Source organism: Chinchilla lanigera, unplaced genomic scaffold, assembly GCF_000276665.1.
Source record: "Chinchilla lanigera isolate Chin_1 unplaced genomic scaffold, ChiLan1.0 scaffold00001, whole genome shotgun sequence".
Lineage (NCBI taxonomy): Eukaryota > Metazoa > Chordata > Mammalia > Rodentia > Chinchillidae > Chinchilla > Chinchilla lanigera.
Genome location: NW_004955402.1, coordinates 2,735,370 through 2,749,679, shown reverse-complemented (window position 1 = coordinate 2,749,679; position 14,310 = coordinate 2,735,370). Strand labels below are relative to the sequence as shown.

General features: G+C 38.6%; 1 protein-coding gene across 4 annotated transcripts in view; it reads left to right on the top strand.

The window, feature by feature from the left end:
• Ankrd12 (ankyrin repeat domain 12) overlaps window positions 1-14,310 on the top strand; it is a 94,431-nt gene that overhangs the window by 50,003 nt on the left and 30,118 nt on the right. For 3 of the 4 annotated variants that reach the window (XM_005372606.2, XM_005372604.2, XM_013515845.1), the window contains 2 exons: window positions 342-484; window positions 5,124-5,271. In XM_005372606.2, the coding sequence (XP_005372663.1) occupies window positions 342-484; window positions 5,124-5,271 (291 nt within the window). Of the gene's footprint in view, window positions 1-341; window positions 485-5,123; window positions 5,272-14,310 lie in introns of those variants that run through there. The other variant, XM_013515902.1, reaches the window with a different exon arrangement.

The window sequence follows — 14,310 nt, the reverse complement described above, 5'->3', positions numbered from 1 at the left end:
TTTGTAGCCTAGGCTGGCCTTGAACTTGCAATGATCCTCCTGCCTCAGCCTCCTGAATGCTGGGATACAGGCACGTGCCACCACACCTGGCTAGACTCAATTTAGAGTTGACATGTCACACATAAATCTCTCTAAATGAGGCCAGTCTCCGTGTCACACACCTATAATCCCAGCACCTACAAAACTGAAGCAAGAAGATCGCAGTGAGTTTGAGGCCAGCCTGAACCATGCAATGAGACCCTGTCTCAAAAAAATCTAAATAAATATGCCTGTCTATATGAAAAGCACACATCCTAAATTCATTCACCTGCCTGTCGGTTCAATTACTCTTCTGGCTTTAGGTTGGACACCACTGCATGAAGCTTGCAACGTTGGGTATTATGATGTTGCCAAGGTGCTGATTGCTGCCGGGGCCGATGTCAACACACAGGGACTGGATGATGACACTCCGCTCCATGACTCCGCTAGCAGTGGGCACAGAGACGTAAGTGTGCAGAGAAAACCCCAGCCCAGGGTAGTGAGATCCTTTTGTAGTTGTGTGATCTTGTCATGTTTCATTCATTGCTTAATCGACACAGCTGTATTGTCCCCCCTTCTGGGCACTGAACCTAGGCCTGCCTGTGCAGGGCAAGCACCCTGGCTGTGAACTGTAGCCTCAGCACCCTTTCTCTACTTTCTGACTGTTCATTCACAGATTTAGCGTTACCTTTTCATAAAATAATCCGTTTAATTTGCCGATTCAGTAAGCAATTTGGCAGAAATTTTATTTCAGGGCCTTCTATCAGACTTTGGAGTATTGTGCTACCTGTCTTTTTAAAAGCCAACTCCTGTTTTAGTTGAAACTAATGTGGAATTTGGAGGGAAGATAGTCACAAATCCAATTCTTGCCTGGCCAGTTTGCTAATTATGTAATATTGAACAAGTTACTTCTCTTCTCTGAATTTCCTTGTCTTAAAATTATACAATAAAAGACATCTCTCTAAAGGGGACATTGTGAAGAAATGAAGACATTACATTTAAGCACATCTTGAAGTCTAAAATGTTATGAAATGGTAGAGGTAAAAGATGGTTAGAAGCTACCTTTGTATGCCTGTATTTCAGTGTATCCAAATACTTAAGACTAAAAGTTAAAAGTGCCGTTTTTCTCATACGTTTCTAGGTCATTTTTCTATGTTCATCAGTGAAAACTTTTTGAGTGAATTAAAATGTAATCTGTAAATACTGTTTTTCCTAAACTGGTCTTGCTTACCATTGAAGCATTCTTTCCTCTCATCCCTTGACAATTTCTACATACGGTTCAGTTCAGTTGCAACCAGAATCACGGATCAAATTCTGTGACCAGAATCACTGGAAGAATTAAGTTTGTGATCCGAGGCTCCACTATAGTGGAATGCATTTATTACATTCTCTTTTACTGTTTACTTGTCTAACATCATGTTTCCTGCATGTGACTGTGCGTAGCATCTGAACAGGCGTGTCGCGTCCTTTCGTGTGACTGATTCTTTAAAGGCGTGTCACATGGAAGTGTGCAATCAATCTGGTACGGATGTGAGTGTGTAGATAAATGAATGCATGGGTGATTGCTGTCTGAGGAGCGGCAGGATGCCTAAGGTTTGCCGGTTCAGGCTCAGTAACATGAGAGTACATTGCTGTTCCCACTGAACTTACCAGAAATGAAATTTACTTTCTGGCTGTAATATTTAAAATAATAGCTGTACTTTTCACCCTTTTTACATAAGGATTAATGATACTTTATCAAAGGTGAATGATCTTCCTTTAAGTGTGATTACGTAGGTTTCGTGCTTTCTAAGTGTAATTTTTAAAATTTAGGCCTGTGACTGAGGCATGTTTCTATGAGTACAAGTTTCTAAATGTGCACATAGCTGCAAAATATTTTCCAGAAGCTGACCTTTGAGCTCATACACTTAGCAGGACTCAAACACTATTTCTAGTCTGCAGAGCAAGACTGGAATGCTGTTTTCAAACGACCTTTGCTTTGCTTCCTGCCAACATGCCTAAGAGGGTGGGAGTCAGAATTCAAGAACTGTTGAGAACTATTTCTCCTTATTTATTTGTCCCTAATAAAGAGGGAAATGAGAGTTACCAAAAACTCTCATTTCTGTACATCTGTACTATGCCTTATGAGCCGCTATGTAAGAATGGGGTTTTACTCGGTAAAAGTTACGACAGCTTCATCTATAAAGTGGTTCTAGGTTTGTAGCCAGATCTAAATTACTTAAGAGTATTGAGAAGATTAACATGGCTTACTGTCAGTTTTTGACTTGCTGTTTATATTTACTCATAATACACATTTATAGTAGCCTCATTCCTAATTGTGCTTTAGATGCCTATCATTTTTCTTGTGTCTGATTACTTCTGCCTACTTCTAATTTGCTGTCTGTTACTCTTTAAGCAACTTTATGTTGCCTGAAATCCATGTTAGAATAAGTACAGCATTCGTATGTGCCGATAATTGTTTTTCAGAGATGTTTGAATCAACCATCTGCACCTGACTCATCGTCGTAGTCATGCGGTATTTGTGTGCTGCTTCCTGATGTGGGTAGAAAGCTTTCAGCAGTATTAAGATCCCTTATTCTGCTTTCTTGTTCTGGGCCTCTGGTCTGAGGAAATAAGTCTAAAAATTGAAAAAATTTCACCTTATAAAAATGCTCACTATAATAACTGAAAGTTTTTTTACTTAATCTTCTCAAATCTCTATAATGGAAGAGGAGATTTTATTTTGTTAATTTAATTCGAAGCTGGGAATCAAACCCAAGGTCTAACACATACTAGCCATAAGAGCTGCATCCCTAGCCCCAGGGGAGATTTAAAAAGATAAAGAGCCACAAAGACAAAAACAGAAGATACAGAAAACCAAGATTTTAGAAGCCAGAGGAGTGAGAAGGTACTGTCCAGGACAGAGTGGGGGGAACTTGTTTTATACAAGCCGGAGTACATATTTTATGCTTTACAGGCCAACTCTGCTACCTCTTCCTTCCTTCTCCTTCTTTACCTCCTCCCTTTTTTTTTTTACATTTCCTTTTTATTATCTCTGGCACATCTGCAGGATGATTTTTTTTCTCACATCTTCACAGCTGCGAATTTTTTTATTTTCTAGGACAGCTTTATGTTTTTCATTGAGAGAAAAGAAGATAATTGTTTTGTTGATTTGAGTGCTTTTCTGTTATCAGTGGTTGTGCTTCATAAAACCTGTGGCTTTATGTACATCCTCACTGTGTACAGTAGTTATACAGGCTTTGGCCCTAAATACTCAATACTAATGAATTTTATTCACTATAATTCCTGTATGATAAAAGAAAATTAACATTTAAAATCACAGAAGCTATATCTTTCTAATATATTTATGTTGGTAGTAAATTCTAGTTTGATTAGAACCAAATTCTCCTCTTCTTTTAGTAATCCCTTAAAAATGTAAAAACTAAGCCTGCAGACCACACTGAATCTCAGAAAAACTGAAGTTGAGGAGTAGGTGGCACTGGCCACCTCTGGGAGTGCTGTTCAGCACTGGAACCTATCCCTGAATGGAGCCTCTGCCCTCGCACTCCCCACCCAGCCCCACATGACCTGGTGGCTTCACCGCCTCCACCGTGGTGCATGCCTGCAATTTGGCAGTAGGTGACGGGGTAATTGTCCTCCAGCAGCAGTCCTTGAAAGTTAGCTGAGCCTTCAAAATTTTAAGTCATCTCTGTGATAAAGGTGAAGACCCAAGAGAAATAAAATACTGACAGTTGGGACCATGGGCTCGTGAATAACTGTTTTCTTCATACACTCTCTGTTGTCTGTGAGTGTATAGATTATTCTGTGCTTTCATACTAATCTAGAAATTTCATTATTTGATTCATTGTGAACCTTTATTTTTAAATACTTTGGACTCTTGATTTACAATATGTTTTAAATTGTTCCTATAGTAATAAATGTAGTTAATAGCTATCTGTTTTTACGTTATTTATTCCAGCATGCTCTTAGATGATATGGTACATTGTCTAGATACCAGAAAACACAGTTGTGTGTTGGGAATTTAAAGTCCTGATCTCACGAAGCTGATGGTCGAGAGTAAGGGGTGAGATGTATTGTGTTGGTTCCTGTGTGATAGAACACATCAGCGTTAGTGTAAATGGGGACATCGCAGCAAGACAGAGCAGGCAGCACAGGTAGTAACAAACAGTTGGCCACCTTTGTGCTGCAGAGTAAAACTGAAAACTGGTGATGACGCCCACGTTTCTGACTTCAGAGCCGGGGTAGCTTTCAGTGCCAGTCACTCTGGATGGAAATACATAAAAGGTGCAAATTCACTGAGCTCCATTTGGAGTTTGTTGATTTTAGGCTTTTATATTAAAAAACACATACTGTATTGAATTGGATAAATCTGATATTTGAGGTTGGAGCTCAAGGAAGATGGCTGAGAAAGTAAGCAAGACAGTGAATGAGTGAGTCACATGATTATCATCACATTCAAATAGAGTGGGTAAAAATTTTACAAAAATGATATATACCAAAGCATGACAAAGTAGATGAAGGACCTAGCCATAGGGGACAGTCATGGGCTTAGATCTTTATGGACTTAGATGAGCTTTTTGTAGTACTGATGCAATTGGAACTGTGAAAGACCGATAAAAAAATCAGAGCACAGCTGGGCATAGTGGCACAGTGGCACAGGGCTTTTTAATACCAGCACCCAGGAGGCTGAGGCAGGAGGATCATGTTTGAGCCCAGCCTGGGCAGCTTAGTGACTTAATAAGACCTTGTCTCAAAATTTTTAAAAATGTCTGGAAATATAGCTCCGTGCAGAGGCCCTGGTCTAGTCCCCAGTACTGTGGCAAAAAAAAAAAAAAAAAGTTAAAGCTGCAAGAGTGAAGGATAAACGTCTTCTCAGGAACTCGCTTATGTAGCCCACATGGGCCTCGAATGCACAATGATCCTCCTGCCCCAGCTTCCCAAGTGCTGGGATTATAGGCTTGCGCTACCACACCTCGCGCAAAGTAATGATTAGTCACTGAGTCATAGGTGCAGAGAAGATGAAGTATCATGGTAATGTTATCAAGTGAGTGGTCAAAATAACACAGCTAAGAAAGGACTAAATCCTCCCCCGTTCGATGTTGCAGATAGTGAAACTGTTGCTTCGTCATGGCGGAAACCCATTTCAAGCTAATAAACATGGAGAGCGGCCAGTGGATGTCGCAGAAACGGAGGAGTTGGAGTTGCTGCTGAAGAGAGAGGTGCCTTTGTCCGATGATGATGAAAGTTACACAGGTTTGTTTCAGATCGTCTGGGTCCCACTGCAGCATGACATGATGTTTGATAAGAGCATTCCAGAGTCGTTTATAGTACATAAAATGTCTTGAGTACCTTAGAAGAATGCTAGTTAGCTGTTAATGGAATAATGCCTAGCTGCCCAGCCAAGAAAGGGAAGATAATAAACTGCTGCACATACCTCGAGTGAATGGGGTCATAGTACCTAGCCCTGCTTCTGTGATGTTTTGCCCCATAAATTGCTGAACTGCTCCTTTGTTATGTTAAAAAATGCCACAGAACCTCTCCCCGGGCATGGCTGCCAACAATGCTCTTCTGACTCCTTGTCCTTCTGTTGTGTATGGTGGAGCTGCTAACCAAATCCTTCATGTCCTCTGCTGAGGTTAGTGAGTCTTGTATGTTTGCTTTTGTGATTGAGGTGACTGAACTCTGGATGGTGTTGCAGGGTAGAGGCAATTCATTTACAAATAGTTTTTATAAGAAAGATCAAAAAAAATATTTTAGAAAACTTTTGGCATGCTTGAAGTTAAACAATTTCAGTATGTTACAAAGAGACTTTTCTATGTTGAAGTAAGTCAACTCTGTACAGATTAAAAAGGTTCTCTACATACTTCAGTAAAAAATTAATGAAAAAGAACCAATTAGACTTAGAAATGACTATGTCCTCATAAAATCTTAAAAGAGTTCTGTAATTAATTAGATGCTAGTTTTTTTATTACATATGCATCAATAAAAACTAAGCCATATTCATTCATGTTTAACTCAGCAATTTCCAGTAGGCAATAAGAAAACATCTATAGTTTGAAGTAGGAAGTTTTACCCTTTACTTTTTTTTTTACATAATACAGCTTTATTTTCTTTCATGTGGCAGGACAACTAAAAGAACACATCTTCAAAATACAACATTACTACTGCCTTGTTGTACACAAATTAGTTGTAAATATATTCAATTGATTGAGGTAATGCCAGATTATGAATAAAATAATAAAGAAATCTTAGAATTAAAATTTTGGCTGTGAGCACTGACTGCAAAAGAGACGCCTAAATAGCTGTTGTAAATATCATCAAATTGACTGTAAATATGAGATCATGCCTAAAAAAGAAAAAATAAAGTAATAACGACCTGGAGTTTTAGTACCAAATTAGACTAGAACATTTGAGAACAGGAGATGACAGTAAAGGTACAGTAAACTCATATTTCAAACAGGTCAGTTTATGTGATAACTTTCTCTGTGGTAGTTGAAAATGCTACAGTTAAAAATGCTTTCTTTAGGAAGGGTACGGGAAATTAAACTCAAGACTTCACACTTGCCAAGCAAGCACTGCACCACTGATCTAAACTCTTGGCCCCAAAAATGCTTTTGAAAATTTTTAAAAAAAAGAAAAAAAAAAAAGAACTACAGTGTTAACGTTAGACAAAGAATTAAAGTCAGCCAATATTGTGTGACAGGAAGAATAATTTTTGTGATAATAAAGGGCACATATAATTCAAAATGAAGATCAAATTGTACTGCCCTCTTAAGGACCAGGTAACACTGTACAAGTGTATGAAGCAAAAGTTAGACAAACAAGGCAAGAGTTAGCACAGTACTGCTTGGAAACTTAAATAATTTTTCCAGTATATATAATCCCTTACTAACGTCTCCCGGTTGTAGAATTGCATATATAACTATCAGTACTTACAGGATGAGGCCAAGGTTGTGCAATATTTACTAAAAGAATAAAAACTGATGAGCTTTCTGAGGAAATCAGAAATAAAAGGAAAAAACTGCTTCAAACACACAGGCAAAATATTAATAAAGGAAAATTTAATGATTAGGAAAAATACTGTGTAAGTATTAACATAAGAAAACAAATTTACTAAACAAAAGTAAAGCTTTTAAGTTTCTGGTCTGACAAAATAGGTAAACATTTCAGAAATATGGAAATTCATAAGCATCATTAGAGTAAGAAATTGTCAGAATATAAATGATTTTTTTCACAAAAATATAAATGATTTTTTTCAGACTTGAACAGAATACTGTATGTATATAGATCTTACAAAAAGAAAAGTTAAAACTCGTGAGGATAAATAGCCCCACACATAGATAGGACTGACAAAGGGAGACATGGAGAAAGGGAGTCAGAGAGACACAGACCCAGAGCGAGAGGAGAGGCGTCGGGAGGCCAGCCACACACACCCACAGCGCCTGGCCGCTCTGACACCTGAACACATCCCAGCACCAAGGGCTTACTCCTCTGTTTCCGAGCCAGCAAAATCCTGCTGACAGGAAACTGCAGAGCAGGATCCAGTGTGATAGTGCCTCGCAAAAACAATGCCAGCAAAAACCTGCCCTATATATTTTTTTTTTTTTTTTGGTTTTTTTTCCCCAGTATGAGGAATCGAACTCATGACCTCACGCTTGCCAGGGAGGCTCTGTGCAGCTGAGCTAAATCCCCAGTCCCTGCCCTATAAATTGATAAATACTATGTTTAAAAATAGTGCTCAAGAGGCTGGCATGGTGGCACACACCTGTGATCCCAACACTCAGGAGGGTGAGGCAGGAAGATCCCTGTGAATTCAAGGCCAGCCTGGACTATGTAGTGAGTTCAAGGCCAGCCTGAACTGCATAGTGAGACCCTGCTTCAAAAGAAAGAAAAATAATGCTTAAATGTTGGTGAGTTTGCAGTGAAACTGTGGTGGGGAGTACTTTCTGTTTGTTGATATGTATGAAATTCAGAGTGATGCGGTTAGAGATGCTGACAGGAGTGTATAGAAGCTATTAATACAACAGAGCTTGTATGCACGAAAAATAACATGACTTAACTGCCCAAAAATGGACGGAGAAGGAATTTTGAAAGTACATGCATCTCATGCAACCATTTACAGTAGTGTTTATAAATTTTCCTAGTACTATGATAAACTGCCTTCCATGTGCCATATTGCCAAAATATAAGTTAATCTTCATTTCCTCTAGTAAAAATTTAAAAATAAAAGTCTTATGGCCTGCTTGAATAAACTAACTACATAGGAAAGTGGATAAAACTGGCGTTGACTTAAAGTATTTTTTAAGTATATGCATTTGAAATCACATATATTTTAAAATATTGTTTTCCTATTATGAGATCATTTTGAAAAACTGTATATATTGTGACATCAGTGTTTTGATCATCTCTAGAACCACTTTTTAGCTAAAAACTGGCTTTTTATCTTCCTTCCGTATGCTTAGATTCAAAGTATGGGTATGATACAAACACTGGAGAATTATTCCAAATTGTAATTATCCATTTGCTCTTTGTGGTCTTTAGAACCTATTCCTTACAGAATTGTTTTTAAAATTCTCAATTTATTGCGAAAATATTTAAACATGTAGCACACTTCAAAGAATTGGGCAGAAAATATCCTATACCCACTCAGCTCTGGTTTCCAATGGTTACCTTTCGCTGCCATTGCTTTACTATATTACCATTTACCCATTAATCCATCTTATTTCTGATGCATTTTGTAAGTTACAGACACCCCTAAATACTTTAGCATGCAGTTCATTATGGTTCAACATCTGTTTGTGATTTTTGGCAGGACTTGCACTGTAAATTTACTGCTCTGCATGTTTTGAGGCATGCCAGACTTACGTGGCATCAGCCAGCTTCTTCCAGGTGTGGAGCAGCCCCATTACTCAAGAGAGTTTCCTCATGCATCTCTTAGGGATGCCCACCCCTACCGCTGATCATTTTACATCCACCGAAGTGAATATGATTGGGGAAGAATCACCAATGGCTGATAAGTGTGGGGGATTTGATAAGGAGCCCTACGCAACCTTTTCATCTCCAGAGAGGGAGGAAAGGTACAAACCATTGATGATACAGTAGAGAAAATTAGTAGCAGCTAGTCTGTGATCAGAATTAGCATCACCAAAGGAGGAGGGGGAGGTATACAGCATGGTGCTACAGATGTGAGCGTCTGAGGAGAAGCATCACGTAGTTTCCAGCTGAGTGTAAACAGGAGTGTATCAAGAGGAATGTTTCTTGAAATAGAATTAGCGTCATGAGAGGTGAAGGACCGTTCATTATGAAGGACCGTTAAAGCAATAGAGATGTTTCACACTATTTAAAAAGTTAATAAATGCAGTACCTACTACTAGATTGGATCCTGCACTAGGAAAACGATTGTGAAGAACATTATTAGGTCAAATAAGGTACATTGACAGTAGACGAGTGTTGTATCTGTGTTGACAGCTTTATTGTACTGACAGCAAGATATATTTAGGAGACACTTCCTAGGAAACACCTACTGTATGGCTATAGGGCCATAATGTATGTATGACCCTCATACTTCAGGAAGAAGTATGTGTATACATACAATATATAATATATGAGCAAATTATAAAGCAGGGAGTAAAGGGTTAGCAATAAACAAGTCTAGGTAAAGGATACACAGTATTTAGTATTTTTTTTGAATTTGCAATCATTTCCAAGTAAAGTTTAAAATATATAGAAATACATGAGAATCCTTATTCTGTCCCTTATAAAAACCTCAAAGCAATGAATTAGTAGCAGTAGTCATTCCTAGTTCCCAAATTATGAGCTTAACAATGTTTGCTACTAAAAGAAAATCAGGCTTCTTGGACAAAATTGTTTCTAGGTCAGAGTCAAGAAATACATAAGATGAAAATGGAACATTTAATTTCCAGCAAGATAACAAGTTTTTTGGTTTTTCTTCTTTTTTGTCTTTTTGAGACAGGGTCTGGCTATGCAGTTCAGACTGGCCTTGAGCTCACTTCGTAGCCCAGGCTGGTCTTGAACTCACAATGATCCTCCTGCCTCAGCCTCCAGAGTACTGGGATTACAGACATGAGCCCAGACAGATACCAAGTATTAATGTAAGGTCTTACAAAAGACCTTGGTGACAACTTGGAGAGGTTTCCCACTGGCCAGCATGAGATATGAGCTGTACTAAGGCCAGTAATTGTGGAAGTGTGGAACCCATCAAAAACCTTTAAATCTGGGGCTGGGGATTTAGCTCAGTGGCACAGTGCTTGCATGGCAAGCACGAGATTGTGAGTTCGATTCCTGGTACCAGAAAAAAAACAAAAAATCTTTAAATCTACAAGTTGATAATGATAATCTTTAAAATTAGTTTGTCATCATAGAGGCTGATAGAGAATTAATATATCTTTAAAACTGAGCAGATGGGGAGAAAAAACTTTTCCTGCCTTTCCAACATGAGTTGTGTTGTGGGGTAGCCTCGCTGGTAAGGAAAAGCTGAATTGCAACCCCAGTGAAAATGCATTGAGCATCTGCAGTTTCTAACATTAAATTAAAGGTGGAAGAGCATACTGTGCTGCCACTATGCCATGTGAGAGGGACAGGCCTCAGCCTCTAAGGACCTCAGGGTCCAGCTGTCAACATACAAAAAATGCCAGGATGAGAGAAACATGTTGGACTGTATCAAAAGTGTGCAGTCAGGAAACGCCAGATTGTTGGAAACTCAGACAGGCCTGGTTTTTTGAACAGATAAATTGTATAGAAAAGGAAAAGGAGAACCTGTAAGGAAAAAAATTTTAAAGGGCATGTGACACTTTTTAAAATGAGTGACACTAAAAAAAAAAGGTGATTTATTCTTTGAGAGAATCTTCAACAAACCTCACTTAAAGTAAATGGCACATGGAAGATTCAGGGTATGAATCAACTCATTTGTTTACTACTAAGACATTCTTGAGGTAACGGATTAAGGGACAAGCCTGACACCTACTCCATGATTTTTTAGAAGGAACCAGCAATAGTGGTAGTTTCTTTGTTTCACCTAGGAAACAGCGCTTCCCCTAAACTATCACCCATCCCAAACTGGGACTGATTAGAGGAAGCAGAGACAGGATAGGAAGTGAATACCAAGAGAAAAATGCAATGCTGAGAAAAAGTTGGCATCAGTCCGTATGCGAAGGAAATCATGAGCTAAAACTGTGAGCAGAATTGTGATGGTGGGAACTTTGCTCTTCAGTGTCTGGTTTTCTCCTTACTTTCTAGAAAAAATGTAGACTGTGTAAGTGTTGAGTACGTAGATACTGCCCAATTAATATTTATTAAATTGGGGTAAGGGACTACCTAAAGGTTATGCCAGGACTCTAGCTTCGCCAAATAAATCCAAGGAATACTGAACTTCCGTAGGCACGCCAGCCCCTCATGAGGACTGGGAGAAGCTGAGGAGGCGTGGCCTGGGTTAAAGAACAGGCTGCTTCCTTCCGGTGCTCTAGCTGCTCGTGAGGGCCCAAGTCAGGGTGGGGCGCTTGCTTGCAGGAGTGCTGTGCTTGGAGTGTGAGCCAGCAGGAGGAGATGGCAGCCCTCGAAGTTCCCCTAGAAATTGGAGGGATCAGCTCAAACAGAACGTGAGCCCACTGAATAAAATAACTCGATAAACCATAACTCCAGCAGTGAAAATGAACACTTAGGAAAATTCACATACAGTACAAAAAGGCTTTGACAAGCTAACAAAACATGATTGTATAGCCAAACTCGGTAGATGAAGGAGATGAACATTGCTGAGAATTAGATCATGAGACTGAATCAGTTAAAATACATCTTTTGTACAACATAGCAAAAATACAAGTAGAATCATAATGAAATGATAAAAGACTTGAGGAACAGATAGTGGGTACCTAACAGATCTAACATGTGAGTAATATTTATGGGAATTTAAAAGAGAAAAAGAAACCAATGAAAGGCAATAGTCATACAGATGATAGTAGAAAATTATCTTAGTTGAAAAAAAAACCTCAGCCTGATAGTTGGGAAATTCACTGAGCTCTGGGTGGATTGAACACGTAACATACGTCTACACATTGGCCAAATTCCTTAGCTGTGAACAACAAATTACCTACAAAGAAATGTGACCAGATTGGCATCACACTTAAAATTTGCCACAGTGAAGGGCAGATTACTGGGAGGAAAACAAACCACAGGGTAAGGATCCTGTACCTGGAGATGGTATTATTTACTGTCAGATTCAAAACAGGTAATTGTAGGCTTTTAGAGGTTTAAAAGGTATATCATATTTTTTTTCTTAGAAGATTAAAAAGAATTAGCCAACTTACAAAAGTGGTTACCTAATAGGAGAAGCAATAAAAGGGCAGGGTGTGGATTATTACCGTCCTTTTGAAAAAGTCTGGTGACACCTAACAAAATACAAGACCTTTATCCTTTTAGAGATACAAACTGAAGTGTTTATGAGACAATAAAACGAATGGGATCTTCTTCAAAATCAGTGCAGGGGCAGGGTGAACAGACGTGTGAATTAGCCAGAGATTAAAGGTTATAAAAGCTGAGTCAAGAGTGTGCCTATAAGATTCTATTTATTTACTTTGGGATAAGTTCACATTTTACCAACACAAGAACATTCTTAATACTTAGTTTTTTAATCTAGCATGGGCACTTCTGGGAATATCCTATGTCTGTTTACAGTAATCTCTTTAAAGGACAAAAAAGTAGATAACCATCACTAACTGGTTGGATAAAAACACATCACGGACCCCACAGAATCATGAAAACTATGTCATAAAGTTTTGTGAGTTAGAGAAATCTGGGTGAATAATTATAGCTCCTTTTATTAAATGAACAGTGTTGTTTGGTGTGGGATTTTTTTGTTATTGTTGCTGGGCTTGATTTGCCTTTGGTTTCGTGGTACTGGGGCTTAACCCCCAGGCCTCATAATGTGCCAAGCAGGTGCTGTATGGCCGAGCTGCCCTTCAGCCATGGACAGTGACACAGGATCTGTGCGCGCGTTGGTATATGGACATACAGTATTTTTATGGAAGACTGTGTAAGTGTGGAGCAGTATCTGGAAGGATGTGTAGCAGGCTGCCGATGAGGCATGTGTTGGAAGGCTAGTGGCAGAAATATGCAAAATTCTGTGAACAAAATTTTCTCTTGGCCTGCATCCTTGTCTCATTAATCTTCACAACTGTGCTTCTTAAAAACACAGTCTAAACGAATTACTGCATGGAACCTGAGATCACACATTATCTTCTCACTCTCACATCCCTTAGATATATTTTAGTCCTGTCCTTTCAAACTCAGAATTTGATGGTGTTGGTCTTGTTCTTTCTAAAATTCTGTTACATTGGTTTCTAGGCCATATTCTCTCTGACTTTCATCCAGTTTCCCAGACTGTTCGTCCTCAGTTTCCTTGTTGAATCTCATCGTCATTTCTTTCCCCATACAACCCTGTGTCGGTTTTCCTAAAGGTACTACTTTCTCGATCCTCTTTCTATGTTACATACTCTCCCAAATAAAATTTTACTCACTCTCACAGTTACAACTATATGGCAAGGACTTTCAAATATAACTCTCTATCGTAGGCTTTTCTCTTAAGCATCAAACTTAATTTAGCTGCCTTCTCAGTGATATATTTCTATTTCCTCAAAGGAAAATCAACATTCACAAGTGGAACTTCTTTTTCCCGATTCTCTTTGTTTTTCTTAACTAAATAGTAACTTCAGTCAGCTGTACATATAAGTCATATTCTGTGAAGTCACACCAAACTCCTTCCTTTCCTTTGCCTCAATTATTCAACAGCTGTTTGTTATTTTTGAGTACCCGGTATGTGTTTGGCATTGTTTAAGTACTGAAGCAGCTGATTAAGAAACCAGAGATACTGACATCATCCACTGTCCATCACCTTCCACTTCCAACATACCTGTAAATCCGTCTGCTAGTAACAGGCCGAAAATACTTGTACACCCTTGTGCTGTGTGGGATCAGGATTGTTACAGCTGAAATTGCATTGTTTTCCATGAGAAAGTAAACAATAAGAGTGAAAACATTTTTATGTGGTATATTATTTTATTTATTATGGCTATGGACTCTCTAATTTTGGTCTCTTAAAAACTAGCTCTAAAAAGCAGTAACCTACCTTTAGAAAGAAGAGCTGCAACAAATTTTTCCCACAAAAAGTATTTTTTTGAACTTACATGTTTAATTAGAGCAGAACACATTTTCTAGAACCTTTTTGATTTTCACTGATCTTAATAATTTCATGTGTTCATCGGCTATGTATTGATTTTTCAG